The sequence below is a fragment of the Vicia villosa genome, linkage group LG5, assembly GCF_029867415.1.
Source record: "Vicia villosa cultivar HV-30 ecotype Madison, WI linkage group LG5, Vvil1.0, whole genome shotgun sequence".
Classification (NCBI taxonomy): domain Eukaryota; kingdom Viridiplantae; phylum Streptophyta; class Magnoliopsida; order Fabales; family Fabaceae; genus Vicia; species Vicia villosa.
Genome location: NC_081184.1, coordinates 144,976,572 through 144,993,491, shown reverse-complemented (window position 1 = coordinate 144,993,491; position 16,920 = coordinate 144,976,572). Strand labels below are relative to the sequence as shown.

Below are 16,920 nucleotides of genomic sequence, written 5' to 3'. Positions count from 1 at the left end.
GAGATATGACATCTCTCTCTCTCTCTTTTATGGACCTGGAGCATTGGTCTCATTGGTGCTCCCGACTCTCCCAGGCTCCCCAATAGTGGTATCATAGTCATGGTTTGGCTTGGTGGGGGAGCGGGAACTGGATTCGGTGTTGGATCCTGATAGGATGTGGGGGATTCACACTTGTGGGGGAGAATGTTGGGTGCAAGTGTGAGTGATTAAAGTCCCATATTTCCTATGAATGGGTGGAATGTTGGATTTATAAGAGAGAAGACTCATTCATCTATCACCTTAAGTTTTTAGGTGGAGATGTGGTGTCTCTAGGTGGAGATGTGGTGTCTCCCTCTCTTGTGGTCCTGGAGCATTAGTCCCATTGGTGCTCCCGATTCTTCCAGGCTTCCCAATAGTACTCGTTGAAAAATTAACAATCATACTGGAAAAAAAAGGAACAAAATATAAAGTACTTTTGGCTTGTACATCTTGTAAAGAAAAACTTGAATCCTATATATAGACTTGGACTCCCTCTTCCTTCACAAAACTAAGCAATATGGGATTTCTTCAACATATATATTTTCAACCAAATCCAACAATTTCCACCTTGATTGAAAATAATACATTAGCTTTCATTGTCTTCACTGACAATCATACTCCAATATAAAGAGTATGTATAGTCACTTGAAGCTACACCACTCCAAGAATTTTCGCATCGTCTTCATCGGCAATAATAGTTTTGAAAACTATCATACTCCACGTAAAGAAGAGTATACATCGCTTGAATTTAAACTACTTCAAGAATTTTCACATTGTCTTCAGCGACAATCATAGTTTAAAACTACCATACTCCACCTAAAGAAGAGTATACTTTCACTTAAAACTAAACCACTTCAAAAAATTTCACATGGCGAAAACCGGGTTGAAACTTTATGGTGCAACTTCTATGTTGGTAGGAAGCTCCTCAACCATCGACATAATCTCACAACACACTTTGCATCAACGCACATGTGTTAATCCGCTAGCAATAACTCGTCCTTTTCTATGACAGAAGAAATGTCATGAGGACACGGTATTGAATTTTCAAATAAAATCATCCTCTCTCGCAGCGAGAGAGACGTTGCTAGCATTTGACTCAGAGTCCTTCTCTGGCTTTACCCAATCAGGACACCTATACTTTATATGTCCAATCTTTCCACATTTCTAACTTTTCACACTCGTTTCATTGTTTTTCTTCACATAGGGCCTTCCTCTAGCAACCAGCACTGCGTTTGATGAAGTATTATCCTTACCCTTCAATCTTCTTTCTTCAGAAATAATTTTACTAGCAACTTCTTCATAACTCATAGTTTCCTTCTCATATACTCTTCTAACAATACACCCGCACTCTCCAAAGAAAATATTTAACTACCCCACTACACTCTAAAACAATAGTATAAGAGAGAATATAAAAAGTCAAATACAAATTTAAAGTGTTTTTGATTGGTATATCTTGTAGAGAAAAACTTGAATCCTATAATTAGTCTTGGACTCCCCTTCCTTCATAAAACTAAGTAATGTGGGACTTCTTCAACATATATATTTTAACCAAACCCAACAATGTTGCTATAGTGGTGGGATATATAGGGACAAAGATTGAAACATTCTTGAATGTTATGGAGTCAATATTGAAAATTAACTCAACTTTAAATGTAGAGTTGGTTAGTGTTATGGAGGAAATTGAACTAGCTTTCATTGAGGTTGGCACCAGCTTTGGCTCGAGTGTAATTCCAAGCTGGTAACATTAACACTCAAAAATTAAATCATTGTTCCTTGCCAATTTCAATAATGTATAGTCCACCTGTTTATGGTTAATCAGTATCATGAACTTTTTTGTCTCTCATATTCATCGTGAAGGCAACCACTGTGCGGTCAAGTTGGCCAATTTTGATTTATCAATTTTTGCGACTCCTTGATGGTATCATACTTCATCTTTTATTAGAGATGATTTTATTCACAATAAGTTGGACCTTCCTATTCATCGTCTCTCTTCGGTGAGAAGGATTAGTTTGTTCTTCTTCCTTTGTATCTCTTTTTTATATATAATATTTGGTTGGTGTTTTTAAAATTTCAAAAAAAAACATATATATGTTGATTACAAAAATATATTTATTAATTATAAAAAGTTAAAAAACCGAGTAATTTTCTTTCTGTTTTTTTTTTGATAATCAATGATGTATATATATTAAAACAACCTGAACCGAGAATCAAGAAAATTCTCAGCAATTACAAACAAGTTCAGACCCAACAAGTACACATTTCAATCTTCCTAGCCCTACATAAATTCTAATGGACTATGGCACCATTCATAATAGTTACAAGACTACATAAATTCTAATGGACTACGGCACCATTCATAATAGTTACAAGATATTTTTTGTTTGTTCACTATGGCTAACCACCACCGTGAATACATCTTTACATTTTGAACAATTTCCTCTATGTCTACTACACCATTGTTGAAAATGATGTTATTTTGATGTTTCCAAATGTACCAACAAACGGTTACCCAAAGCACACTCACCCTCCTTTTCGCACATTTTCTTTTCAGCTCCCCCACCATGTGCAGAAAGTCCATACAGCAAGAATTTTGTCTTTGGTGATCTAAACCTAACCATTGGTAAATCTTCCTCCACGCCCCTGCTGCTAATCCACACGACAGAAACAAGTTTTGGGTGTTTTCCTGAAAATTGCACCCAAAAACGCAGCAAGAATTATCATTATTTTCTATTATTCCTCTTTTAACCAGTTGTGCCCTTGTTGCCAATCTATCCTTGAACAATCTCCAAGCAAAAATCTTCACCTTCGACAGCATCTATGACTTCCACACTAAAGCCCAAACTTTCTTGATCCTCGTCTCGACTTCCACTCTAGTGGGCTGCTGCACCAACATATCCTAGTAGTCTTTCACATTGAAAATTCCCAATCCGTTCTGAGGCCAAACAAAAGTATCATTCTCCCACCTCTTTGGTTCAACTTCTAACAGTAACAGTTTCAACTCAGCCCATTCCTCTAAAGCTTCATGATTCAGATTATCCTCATTCTCCACTATCCTCCACTGCCACTGGTTGTTCTCCCATACACCCATTTCCTGCACATTATTTCCTTCACTTTCCAGCACCTGAAACAGAATAAGAAAAACAACACACAAAGAATATTGACCCATCCATTTACTATTCCAAAACGGCACCCTACTACCATCCCCAATTCTTACTGCGATGTTTTGAGTCAAAACCACCAACACTGTTACAGTCACCTATTTTCATCAAATCCCTCCACCATATAGACTCTAGTGAATGTCTACCACTCGAATTCTTGAATAATAACCTATTAGACAAACTTCCATACTTTGCCTCCAGAATTCCATGCCATATCGCATCATTTTCTTTCAGAAATCTCCACAGCCACTTAGATATCAAAGCCTTGTTGAATCTTGCCATGTCCTTGACGCCTAATCCTCCATCTGCCTTCTTCTTGCATATTGTATTCCAGCTTAGCCAATGCACTCCTTGCTTTTCTCCTACATTATGCCAGAGGAAATTTCCCTGCAGCTTTACCACCTCTTCTATCACTCTTGTTGGCATCTTGAAGAATGACATTTGATACACCGGCAAGTTAGTGATTACAGAATTGATTAATGTCACTCTTCCCCCTATGGAAAGCAGTCTCCCAATCCAAGGAGATAACTTGGCCCTCATTTTTTTCCATAATCGGGTTCCAAAAACTCACACTTCCCGAATTACCTCCAATTGTTACCCCAAGGAACTTAAAAGGGATGTTGTCCAATTTGCAACAGAGAAATTGACTTGCAGCCTCAAGAAAGTATTGATCCATCTCAACTCCATAAAGCTTACTTTTCCACATGTTAACTCTCAGCCCCGATACCATCTCAAGAGCTCGAAGAATTACCTTTATTGCCCACAAATTTCCCCACGAACCATCTCCCACTAATACAGTATCATCTACAAATTGTAGTAAATCATACGATATTTCCTCATTAATTTTGAATCCCTTAAAATCACCTCTACCAGTCGACCGCCTCATCAAGCCTGCAAGTCCTTCTGCCACGATTGTGAAGAGAAATGGTGACAATGGGTCACTTTGTCTCAAACCCCGCTCAGCTTTAAATTCTCTTGAGGGACTCCCATTTACCAAAACTGACAGGTTACTATTGAACACTTCCGCCTCCATCCATTTCATCCATCGGTAGCCAAAGCCCATCTTTATTAACATCTCCTTTAAGAACCTCCAATCGACACAGTCATAGGCTTGAGCGAAGTCCACTTTATGATATGCTGACGTGATAATGTTAACTCTTTATTAACATATTCTTCCTTCTTACTGGTATGTATTATGATATGCTGACGTGATAATGTTAATAAGTTTGATAGTGTTAACTCTATTGGAATTATACCTAAAACTTGGATAATTTAAATCAATTTTAATGAACAAAAATTAATTTTTCGATTGATTTCGCCTCTTGTTCTTCACTCTTTACTTGAGTGAATTAACCATACATTGGCTGCAAGATGATTCTGCTGCACAATTATTATGAGAGGAGTAAAAAAAATGAATTAGAGAGGAAAGGAGAAATTAGAATTTGAGAGAAAAAGATAAGAAAAATAATATTTCTTCAGAGTTTCTCTTTCCTTTCAAACTGAAGTTTATTCAATCATTTTCTCTATGCAACTGCATTATTACTAGGGGTGGCAAAACGGGTCGAGGCCCGCCGGGCCGCCCGTGCACCCGCTAAAAATTGGCGGGTTGGGTTGGGATTTTAGGCTCGCCGCTCGCCAAAGCTCGCCCCGCCAAAACCCGCCGCCCGCCATACCCGCCCCGCCAAAGCCCGCCGCTCGCCAAAACCCGCTCCTCCTTCAAAACGCACTATTTTTTTAGTTAATTCTAGTAATTGCAATTCTTGATGGTTTATTTTATACATTTATTTATAAATATATGTAATATTTTTTAGAGTAAATTTGTTAAAAAATTACTTTTATAAAAAATTGTTTTAAAAAATAAGTGAAAAGTTTAATTAAAAGGTAAAAAAAGCATATTAATCTATTAAAAAAATATAAATATAAATAGGCGGGTAAGCCCGCCGCCCGCCAACCCGCCATCTTGGCGGGGCGGGCATGATTTTGATGCCCATTTTACTAGGCGGGCATGCCCGCCCCGCTCGTTTTTTGGCGGGCATAAGGCGGGGCGGGGCGGGCGGCCCATTTTGCCACCCCTAATTATTACAATGATAGGAATATAGAATATCTTCCTATTTATAAGCTGACATTGTTTGTTCACTAAGCAGTCTTCAACTAATTAACTAAAACAAACAAAATAATACTAAATCGAAATCATGTCGAGACATTTTTTCGACATTTCAACAAATTACTATTTCAACACGCAGCATAGTTTTGACACAAAGAATTACTCTCAACAAACTCATTAGTTTTTCAAATCTTTTAGAACCGAAAGGAGTATTAGAGCCCCTTTTTCTTTTTTACTAAATTTGTCTCAAAATATTAGATGTAGCCCACTAATCAATCATTCATTTGAAATTGTTTATCTCTCTTATAAATAGAATTCTCTATTTATTTCATTTAGCAAAATGAGGATCTCAACTCGTATTAAATTAATAAATAATTTTATATTTTAAATCATTCCAAAAATAAATTATAATTATAAATTAAGTAAATTTTACTAAAATAGAATCTTAAAATTCACCATTTTAAAACTAGTCCTTTTTAAACAGTTTTAAGGTAAGTATTACGCTTCAATGTGTTGGACCTGTACTATATTATAGGAGATTAAACACCAAGCAAAGGTAGATCCGTAGGAACAAATTATTATTTAAACATTAATATATTTTTGCTTGGAAACTAAGTCATGAATGTGATTCTTTTAGCATGAAATTTGTATCTAGCGGTAAGTTTCACGAGAAGTTTTTCGAAAAACAAAAAATGCTTTATAAGAATCTTTTCCATTTGAAAAACCAAGCTGTCCATAGTTGGAAGTAAAGTACCAGCCGAAAGAGAAAAAACAAACACAACACTATTTCTCACCACAAAAATTTAAGGTGAAAATTTCTTCACTAAAGTTGACTATTAATTCATCCCCTTCAAAGTTCAAACCATTAGTGAAATTCATTTGTTGTAATGTCGACATGCTTAGGTTGGTGTCAGAGTTATGCTTCAAATAAAGCATATATGTAACAAAAGATTCATGTATTATGTATATGTCGTTTTCTTCTAACATTTAGATTCTGTTTTCTTAAAATTGTAATGTCAATAATAAGCACTTATAATTGGCTTTACTTTACAACGGATACATACACATGGTGTAGGTCAGAAACAATTAAGTACCATAATAATGAAGACATGCAAACTTTGGTCAATACTCAATAATAATAATAATTGTATGCCACTGCATTGATTAATTCTTCAGTTTCTCACATTGGATTCCATTAAGAAATAATAAATAAAATGAATGTAAATATGTACATAAACTGACAAATTATAAATGGCCACATAAAACTCCTAGCAACCAGACATGTATGTTTATTAATACTAACTTAGACAAAAGAATAAAACATAAGTGTTAAGTTGAATCATTTCAAAAGAAATAAGTCATACCTAACTTCATTAAATAATAATAACTTATGCTAAATTATTTTTTGAATTACAGAATCAACAGATTTAATAATAATAGTAATAATAATTTGTAATAATAAAGCATAACATAAATCACAAAATGCCTGGGAAATTAAGGTATGAACTATACACATACATACCATATCAAAATTATCATACTCATGAATTATATGTTCCTCTCTTTCTATACAACACAAAGAGAGGAAAAGAAATTTAACCCAAGTGGTTTAATTGAGCAGAGTCGTCGAGGATGAAAATAATCTTCGGGTGCGAAGTTTACTTAAAATGAAACAGCTTCTGTCTGACTTGATCTGCTGGAATGGTGTCGTTTTCCATGGCGATGTCGGCCGCTACCGAATGTGACAGGGTCGAATCTTCTTAGTCGTTCGGCTTCTTGAGGATTGATAGCACACTCGGACGGAGGGGCTTTGTATCTGATTTTGTCGTAACAGTAAGAGTATGTCATGTGTTTCTTTCTGAAATTCTCCATTTTGATTCTTTGTAATGGTGTCACACCGGATGGAACGGATTTGGAACCTTGAGCAGTGTCACAGTTGGCTACATGCTCAATCGGATCAACTGCACAACCGTGTAAGACTAGGTCCGAAAATTTAGCGACGTAAGGTGCATACTTGTAATTCACTCTGTACTTTCCACCGTTGGTAGCCCAATCGGACGCATCCCATATTGTCGCATATAGAGTCATCGGCTTAGAGGGGAAATCTCCTCCCATGGATTCCGTTCGCGTAACTTCTCGAATAGGAATGTTATCTACATAAAATCTGCACAAGGTAAAACATGTACAGAGTTATTACTTATTAACATGAAAACGTCGCAATAGTTAACATCGTTCAGAGAATTTATGAAAACAACTTAAAGAGAGAAAGAGGGTTATACATGATTCGAGAATCTGTCCAGAGAATACTATATTGATGAAAATCCTCAGCAGGATCAAACCAGAGACCAAATCTTTCCTCTCTGCCAATGCTGGTACTTCCATTGCCATAAACATTGGTCTGAATCCTCCAATCTTTGCCTCTAATGTTACCCAAAAATTCAAAGTCTATTTCATCATGGTTCTTCTCATACATGTCACCATTTGACATCTGCAGATACAAAAATATATATGATGAAACATTTTTCCTTTTTTTAAAGATTATTTCTATTTCTGTCTTTCTAAAACCCAAAGATTGAAAAACAGTGACGTTTCTGGTTCAAACTAAATTAAATTTTTATCAGAAAAAAAGTATAAAATCCTAAAATCCTAAAATTTCGTCACCATCAATGAACATGTGGTTGAGGAAAATTAAATTGAAAATTGTCTCATTAATAATTATTTCACAAAAAAAAAAAATCACATGCAAGCCTTCAAAACCCTGAGACTTTTTCAGATTATCTCCTACTCAGAAAAGAAAAAAAAAGAGAGAGAACACTAAGAAAATCAAAAAGCTTCATAGCCAGATTTGTGGAAAACAAAACAAAGATATTATAATTTAATTTAAGAAACAAATTTGATGCAAAAACTCACATAAAAAGCAACCACAACTCCAGCAGTGTAATCAGCAGGTAGCTTAATGGAAGCACTGAAAAACCCATGAAGGTAAAGATCATGAGACACAAATCCAGAACCTGCAAACACAACCCAAAAATGGAAAAAACAATAAAAAAATAATTTTTTATCAACAAAATCACCATAACTAGAAAAAACCAGACAACCCAATAAAGATTCTGAAACAAACCTGTTCTTTCATCAAGTGAAAGATGAACCGATTTGCCATCTTTATGAACAAAGACGTTATTGTCACCAAACAAGGGTGTGTACCCTTCATCAAAGGCTATAATAGGTAGATTTATCGATGAAGCAGAAGCAGAAGGAGAAAGAAAGAGGATAGAGCAAAAGAAGAGAAACCCCATTTGAGAAGCTCCCATGATGTTTTTTTTGTGTGTGTGTAGAAGATGAATAAGGAGTGGTGCAGAAATAGGATAGTGAAGAAGAAGGAAAAGGGTGATGGATTGAGAGAGGTTTGGAATATGTTGTTCTACAGCTAGAAGAGATAGAGAGAGGAGGCTAGCTGGTTATTTGAGAGAAGAAAGGCAGAGACAAAGGAAAGCTTATTTTATTGGTGAGAGTGTTGGAACTTTGTTGAGCTGTTTTCAAATGTGGACAAATTGTTTGAGTAAATAAATGTTAAATTTCAGATAACATACTATTCTCATTATATATATATATATATATATATATATATATATATATATATATATATATATATATATATATATATATATATATATATATATATATATATATATATATATATATATATATATATATCTGAGGAGGGATCAAATTACACCCGAAGAGTTACACCACGAGTTACACTCATTCAATAACTACATTTTGAATTAATATTTTTTAAATTCAACCGTTGGATTGAAACATAATATCATATAGATCATACCTATAAAGTTTGAGCTTAATCTATAATGATTTACTATGTCATTGAATTACATCAAAATTAACGTTATATGAAAGCTCATTTTGACGTTAATCTTTGGATATCTTGATCATATAGTAAATCAATATAGATTAAGCTCAAACTTTATAGGTATGATCTATATGATATTATGTTTCAATCCAACGGTTGAATTTAAAAAATATTAATTCAAAATGTAGTTATTGAATGAGTGTAACTCGTGGTGTAACTCTTCGGATGTAATTTGATCCCTCCTCTCTCTCTCTCTCTCTCTCTCTCTCTCTCTCTCTATATATATATATATATATATATATATATATATATATATATATATATATATATATATATATATATATATATATATATATATATATATATATATATATATATATATATATATATATATATATATATATACACGCGCACTTAATTCAACACATATATTTAATGTGAAATTCATTAGAATTTTATGATCAACTAAAGATGTATGTTGAGATGAATGAGTAAAAGACTCTCTTGTTAACATAATTATTAATTTAATTGAAATTTTTCATTTACTAGTAATTACTGGCCTATTTTATTTTTTTTAAAATTTCAATATCACATTTTGTAATATTAATTTAAAATTATAAATAGAAGTTAAGGGTTAAAAATAGTACCGGAGACAAAGATGAGTTAAAGAAGTGATGGCAAATAAAGGAAGCGAAATATTGATTTGTAATATTAATTTAAAATTATAAATAGAAGTTGATTTTTACCGAGCAGAACAGGTGGTCAGCAACGGTGAGGCTTGAACTTCGGGACGGTTGAGAGAAAAAATGTGGTTGTACCTGCAAGGTACTCCGATGGCAAAGTAAGTGTTTGGACAACAAGGTACAACAGAAAAGTGAGAGATTTTGGGTAGGAAAATGATTACCTTGCCCTCTAGGGTTAGAGGGCTATTTATAGGGCAGCTCTATGAAAACGGACTCCATCTTTTGAGGGCCCACGAGTGGTTTTCGGCCAGGAAACGCGGATAACTAGTCATTGCCGAGCACGAGGCTTCAGCGTGCTCGGTTGTGTCTTGTGTTTGCCCGGAGCAGACCGGGGAAGGTTGTCGCGTGTATGGACCAGAATGCATTGGACCAATGAGTGGATTGGGCCAATTGGAATAATTGGGTCGGTCCGGAACAGGAGCCCCCAAGTCGTTGCTTCCGACTGTAGGAGCGACGACTTTAAGGACGCTGGGCAAAAGAGCTCTACCGGGGAGATGGACCTGGTGCCTCCGGTCGGGTCAAGAAAGCACGGGGAGAGGGACGGTTAGGCCGGGAGCTTGGAGGCGTGTCGCTTGGGAGTTAGTTGTTCGAGATACGTGTCGCATTTGATGCGTAATGATGACTAGTCTAGCCGTAGGCTCCTAGGGTTAATGATGACTCTTCCATTCACAGAGGTCACGTGTGGTGTGCGTGATGTTCCTAGGCGCCTATAAATACTTTGAACTGTCTTCTTTTTCAAGCATTCCAAGCTTGTTCCCTGTGCGTTTCTTCTCCCATCGCCGACCACGTCTTCCGCCGTGACGTTTCATTAGCTACAGTCGTCATCTTCATCAGAATCTTAATCGTAAGTTCACACCTTCGTTTTGTTCCCTGCTTTTTCCTTTTGACTGTCTTAGAGATGTATGGAATGCGGTTAGGGTAAGGCTTTTAGCGTGACTTTAGATGTAAGTTATGTGGTTTGTTGGTGGTAGACGGTGGAGAAGACTAGTTTCTCCGCCGTTGACGGTTGTGAATTCGTAGGCTATTTTAGGGGTGTTCGCGGTGCGGTTTGGTTCGGTTTTGAGCATAAAAGCCATCCTAACCGCGAGATAAAAATGCATGCGGTTCGGTTTGGTTCGGTTGATTTTTAAAAAGTCATCCAAACCAAACCAAACCAAACCAATGCGGTTAGAATCGGTTCGGTTGACTGCGGTTTACACTATAAAATAAAAATGTACTGAAATAAAAGGAAAAAGGAAAGTAATTCAATATCAATATAATATATGATATTATACCATACAAAAGAAATTATATTACAAGAACAGTAGGGAACTAAAAATACATTATAAAATGAAATACATGTAGAGAATTATATATATATATATATATATATATATATATATATATATATATAATACAAAAACTAAGTGGATTATGCCAAAACTTAAGTTAATAAATTAATTATTAAAATTCAAAACGTTAGATGTGGCTGTGTGCAATTGAATTTGGAAAAAACTTTAAAACTTAAGTTAAATATGCGGTTTGGTTTGGTTCCGTTCGGTTTCGTGAAATAAAAACCGCAAACCAAACCAAACCGTGCGGTTCAGTCCAAAAACCATCCAAAATCATCCAAACCAAATGCGGTTTTTTGCGGTTTCGGTTTGGATTGGTTCGATTTGCGGTTTTGCTTTTGGATTGGTTCGGATACGATCACCCCTAGGCTATTTGTTGTGAACTTAACTTCTGCTTCATTGATTATTTTTAGGGATTATGTGTTTCCCATAGTGCATTTTTAGGTTTGTCTCTGAAAGTGTTGCCCTAGGTGTAGTGTGTATGTTTAGCCCGAGTTAGCGTGAATGGCATTTTGCTCGACGACTGATTCTTCGGGGAGGGCATGGTCGGGGATCTTTCGTCCTTTGATCGTTTGTGCGTCCTTTCATTTTGAACAGTGGTGGAAGGGTGGATTTGATTATGCTGTCGAATTCACTATTCTCCCCTGCTTTTCAGGTGATTATGGCCAATCAAGGACGTCCTTCAAGTTTGGGTTCGTCGTTAGCGACACCTCCGACCCAATGAGGGGTGTCCCCGAACTCCTAGGTGCTGAGGGACGTGCTCGAGACTGAGAGTCACTTCGTCGAGGACCTGTCGGATATCTTCTTGGAGATCGGGGGCTATGTGGATCCAGAGGGGGATGTGAACAAGAATGGGTGGTCCGTAGTTGTCCCCGGGGAGGAAGACCGGGTGTGTGATGTGTATGCCCCTGACCTGATTCCCATGTACGAGGTGGTATTTCTTGGAGATGGGCTTTCGGGTGCCTTTTACTGACTTTCAGATCGTTGTGTTCAATCACCTAAAACTGGCACCCAGTCAGCTTCACCCTAACGCGATCGCCTTCATCCAGGCGTTCGAGCTGATTTGCTCTTTTTTGAAGATAGCGACGACCACTCTGTTGTTTTTCAATTTCTTTTGCGTGCAACGGAAAGTTGTTCATGGTCAATTCGGTTGGGTGTCTCTAAAGCAGACGAAGAAGATCTTCAAGTCGTACTCTAACTCCCTGAAGAATTATAAAACACGTTTCTACCTTATCCGTCCTCAGTCCAAGGAGGCTCGCGACTCTGTTTTTTCTCGGGAGCGGGCCTTGGATGTGCTTGGCCGTCCGGTCCTCAATGACATAGGGGAGCCTGTTACTGCTCGAAAACCGAAGTTTAGGTTCTTCTGGCCGCGGGACCATTTCGCATACGGCACCGATCAATACATTACTAGGGTCGGGGATCTAGATGAGGACGGACGGACTGATTTTGCCGTTCTTCAGGAATTCGTGTGGGGCCTCCCTATGGTCGCGAAGTTGGACCGGTCGGGGAATCCTGTAGTTGATGATGGCGGGGAGCCGGTGTTGGAGCCCCGTCTTATTAATATTAAGGATCTGCTGGCGAGTGGGACGGACGAGGGTGCTTTTGCTTACCTCGGTATCTGCCTGTTGATGTTTTTCTTTTTATGTGTGTTTCTGTCCGTTATAATGAGCTGACTCTTATGTGTTTGTTTGTCAGGATCCATGGACGGGGCACGTCATGACAGGATGCTTAAGCATGCGAGCAAGACTAAGGTGGTGATCAAGAAGAACGCTGATCCTCGATTGGCAGCTGTGCAAGGTACTCCGACGGATGGTTCAGGTACTTCGTCTTTTTCATTGGTGGCTGCAGGATCTCCTCTTCGTGCTTCTGGTCAGGGGGGTTATATGAGACCTTCTATCATCCATCCTTCCCCTCTGCGTCAACAACCAGATCCAGACACCCTGGTCCGTAATAAGCGGCCTAGGGTTGATGTTGTGGATCTGACTCGGGAGGAGACAGGCGTCCCCTTCACCTGGTAAAGTCTAAAACCGGTTGAGACAATTTCTTAATGATTGGTAACGACTAAATATCAAAACCTTACATTTTTTAGCTTGAAATTATTGAGGTGAAATAATTGATTGGCCTAATTGATTGTCACATTAATTCAGCTCGTGGATTCTTTCCTTTTTAAGCCAATTTTTCTCCTACATGAAGAAGGTCTATCCTCATTCCAAAACACACCAAAAATTGTAATGTTTCTATTTATTACTATTTTATTACACTCCTTATCTCTCTTTAATATTTTTCTTTCATCAAAGTTGCCTCAGTGCCCTATGAGTGAAAACTACTTGTGAGGAATGTGTTATATTGGTGATGTTCCATTGTTTGTTTTAAGAGTGTGACTCTCTTGAATGTTCTTTTTTACTTATGAGATAAACTAGTGAAAATATATGTTTGGTTCTAGAAATCAACTTGACAAAAGTTTTGTTTGGTTATTGAGATTACCTGATAAAATCACTACTTTGGTCGTGAGCTCAGCCCGTAGAAAAGCTCTTGTTTGGTTGGGGAGATAAGCTAGTGTAAAATCTCTCAATCCGCTCCTAATAAAGGTTTATAGGCATAACTTATAAAAGATAAGTTATTATTAAAACTCTCAAGATCTCTCGGGAACAGGAGTCGACCAAAATTCGGTCGAACCAGTATAAATCTCGGTGCCATCTCTCTAACCTTGTCTCTATACTTTATGTCATTTACTCTATTTCTTTTCGCTGCTTTCTCCTGCTTATTTAAATACTAACACAATTTTTTTTAAGTAAACAAGTTTTAAAATTTATCATGAATTTTAAATGCCATAAATTACCCTTCTTCCCTCTTATGCTTAGAGTCACTTGTTCAACAAGTGGCATAAGAGTTTAACTTCTATTAATGACTAACCGTTCTATGAGGTAGGAAATGACTTCAAGTTATTCTCTAAATAAACTTCAATCCTTTAATGGAGAAGGGTATAGTTTATGGAAATATAAGATGAAGTTCATAAGTGAAGGGATGAATTGTGGTATTTGGAAGGCTGTGAAGGAAGGTCCATTTGTTCCTATACACAAAGTTGATGTTTCTATAGTGAACAAAAAGATTGGATCAAAGATGATAAGGAAAATATGCAACTTAGTTTGAAGGAAAAAACTGTCATCGCCACTGCTCTTGGTCTTGATGAGTTTTTATGAGTTTCTCATTGCGAGATTGCAAAAGAAATGTAGGACATCATCTAAATTACCCATGAAGGGACTACTGAGGTAAAGAGGGCAAGTCAAGGTTGGGCACATTAACCCACAAGTATGAACTTTTTCATAATGAAACATGAAGAGAACATTAATCATATGCTGACATGATTCACCCACATCTTAAATCATATGAGAACTATGGGAAAACCTTTTTCAAATAAGGAATTGGTAGTGAAAATCCTTACATTCCCAAACCGTAACTAGCAACCTAAATTCACTATGATTTGTGAATCTAGGGATTTAGCAACCATGGACATGTATAATCTTTTTGGTAAATTGCGGGAACATGAGATAAAGCTGAAAAGACTTGTTAAAGACGAAGAAGGTGACAAGAAAAAGAGAAAAATTATTGCACTAAAAGCTATTAACATCAAATATATGTAATCAGAAGATGAAGATTGTCAATGTGAGATTAATAAATACATGAAGCGTATGTTTCGAAAATTCAAGGAGTTCCTAAGGCACGAAAAATAATTTTCAAGTTTCCAGGAGCAAAATGAAGAAAGAACATCGTTCATTCCCACATGCCACCAATGTGAAAAAGCAGACATGCGTCTCATGGAAAATCATGAAAATATGAGGTAACCTCTTATTTTTCTTATCAATACTTGTTTTGCATTTGTAAAAAGCTAACTAAAGAAACAAGTAAATTAGAAAGAAAAAAATGTCTCTACCATAAAATACATTATTTTTTCCCTCGAATTAAAAAATAAAAACTTATTGGAAGAAATAGAAAATCTTAAAGAAAGACAAGATGATCTAATTCAAAACTTTTTATCTTCTCACAAAGTCTTGGATGAATCTATTAAGTTTAGTCAATGTGACATTTTTAAAAATAAAGTTGATTATATTTAAAACATGTTTGATAAATTAACTAAAGGAAAGGAAGAGACAACTTGAATTTTTTGTTAGGTAACCAAATGGTTTCTTACAATAAGGTTGGTCTTTGTTATGAACTTAAGAACAAAAGTAAAAAGTTTAACAATATTTGTAATTCCCAACCAACATCTAAATTCAAAACCCTAAAATGCAATTAGTGTAATAAAAATGGCCATATTGTGATGTTCTGTTTTATGAAAAAGAGTCATCACTACTATGAAAATATTCACGATAGTTGTGAAATGCATATAATAACGGTCAAACGTCCGTTGTTAGGTAGTGTGTAATTGTAAGTATGCTGCTTTCCACCACAAACGTGTGACAGTGGTGATAAAGTAGGCAACACACTACCTATCACAACAATTATCTTTAACAATAGTTGTGATATATATATATATATATATATATATATATATATATATATATATATATATATATATATGTGATATATATATATATATATATATCACAAGACTGCTTTATAATATTTTTACCTTATGCAAATGTGTATGTTTATAATTATGTCTGCATTTTTAGATATCATGAGCGAGTAATTTCTCAATAGACTTAGGATTATGAACACTTTTTAAATAAAAAGACCTCATTTAGTTCCTTTATTGCTAAGACTTTTTAGGTTATCACATATGTCTCTACGAAAGTAAAGACAATATTAGATATCAGCCGATACACTGAAAGGTGATGACTGATATCCGAGTTAAAAGATTAGACAATTAAACTAAGACATGAAATTGTCTATGGTTTAACTCAAAAAATCATGTATTCCTAAATAAAATAGTTTTTTTAAAGGATCTTAAACAAATGGATCAAACAACAAAAGTAGGTGATTTATTGGTTCAGGATACAATCATATACCCTAAAAATATAGGGTTTTATGATCAATCATAGGTAGATGATCATATTCCTAAGGCTATCTCTTATCATAATTTAACCAAACAAAATATCTCAAATAAACCAACAGTCCAAAATATAGTTATAGTGGATCTGAATACATAAAAACAAGTAATCAAATATAGTCCTTAAGGAAACAATCATATTTTACTTCATAATTATACCATTCACTTTTGGGATATACACCAACAAGATGATTATAGTATGAATTGATTTCTAATAAAAAATGCATGAGTTATATAGAGGTACATAAATGACCTATATGAGATTTTTTCCTTATACATAATGCATGATTAATTTCTACAGACCCTTTGATCGAGCATGGTTCAAAGGGATCCCACATGAATAAAAATCTTTGAATCAAATTCACTATCACTCACACATTACTCTTTATTCTCTCACTGACTTGAGTGTTGAAGTGTTAACGTTGCAGTTCAACCACCTCTCCACCGCACTGGAAACACAACTCCACTGCAATAAAGGAATACCTCATTGATTCACCAATCATTTTTTTGTTCTGAACAAACATATTTTAATAAGAAAACTAATCTTATTTATTAAAGCATCATTATTAAGATCACATTACTAATAAACATATAACATTTGATTTTTAATCATCACTCAAAATTTATATTTAATTTGAGGAAAAAAAT

The 16,920-nt window shown here is 35.7% G+C and overlaps 1 protein-coding gene across 1 annotated transcript; it reads right to left on the bottom strand.

The window, feature by feature from the left end:
• Positions 1–6,622: 6,622 nt before the first annotated feature.
• LOC131602959 (probable xyloglucan endotransglucosylase/hydrolase protein 28) lies at positions 6,623–8,836 on the bottom strand. The gene is made up of 4 exons (XM_058875187.1): positions 8,402–8,836; positions 8,191–8,291; positions 7,560–7,768; positions 6,623–7,444 (listed from the first exon to the last, which is right to left on the bottom strand). The coding sequence occupies exons 1-4, from the start codon at positions 8,589–8,591 to the stop codon at positions 6,943–6,945; spliced, it is 1,002 nt and encodes a 333-aa protein (XP_058731170.1). The 5' UTR covers positions 8,592–8,836; the 3' UTR covers positions 6,623–6,942.
• Between the last annotated feature and the right edge of the window lie 8,084 nt (positions 8,837–16,920).

Excerpts from the sequence above, each read along its gene's own strand:
- LOC131602959 (XM_058875187.1), bottom strand. The coding sequence starts at position 8,591 with ATGGGAGCTTCTCAAATGGGGTTTCTCTTCTTTTGCTCTATCCTCTTT. Across the intron at positions 8,292-8,401 it reads TTCACTTGATGAAAGAACAG|GTTCTGGATTTGTGTCTCAT; the intron begins GTTTGTTTCAGA and ends TTGTGTTTGCAG. Across the intron at positions 7,769-8,190 it reads GAGTTGTGGTTGCTTTTTAT|ATGTCAAATGGTGACATGTA; the intron begins GTGAGTTTTTGC and ends TTGTATCTGCAG.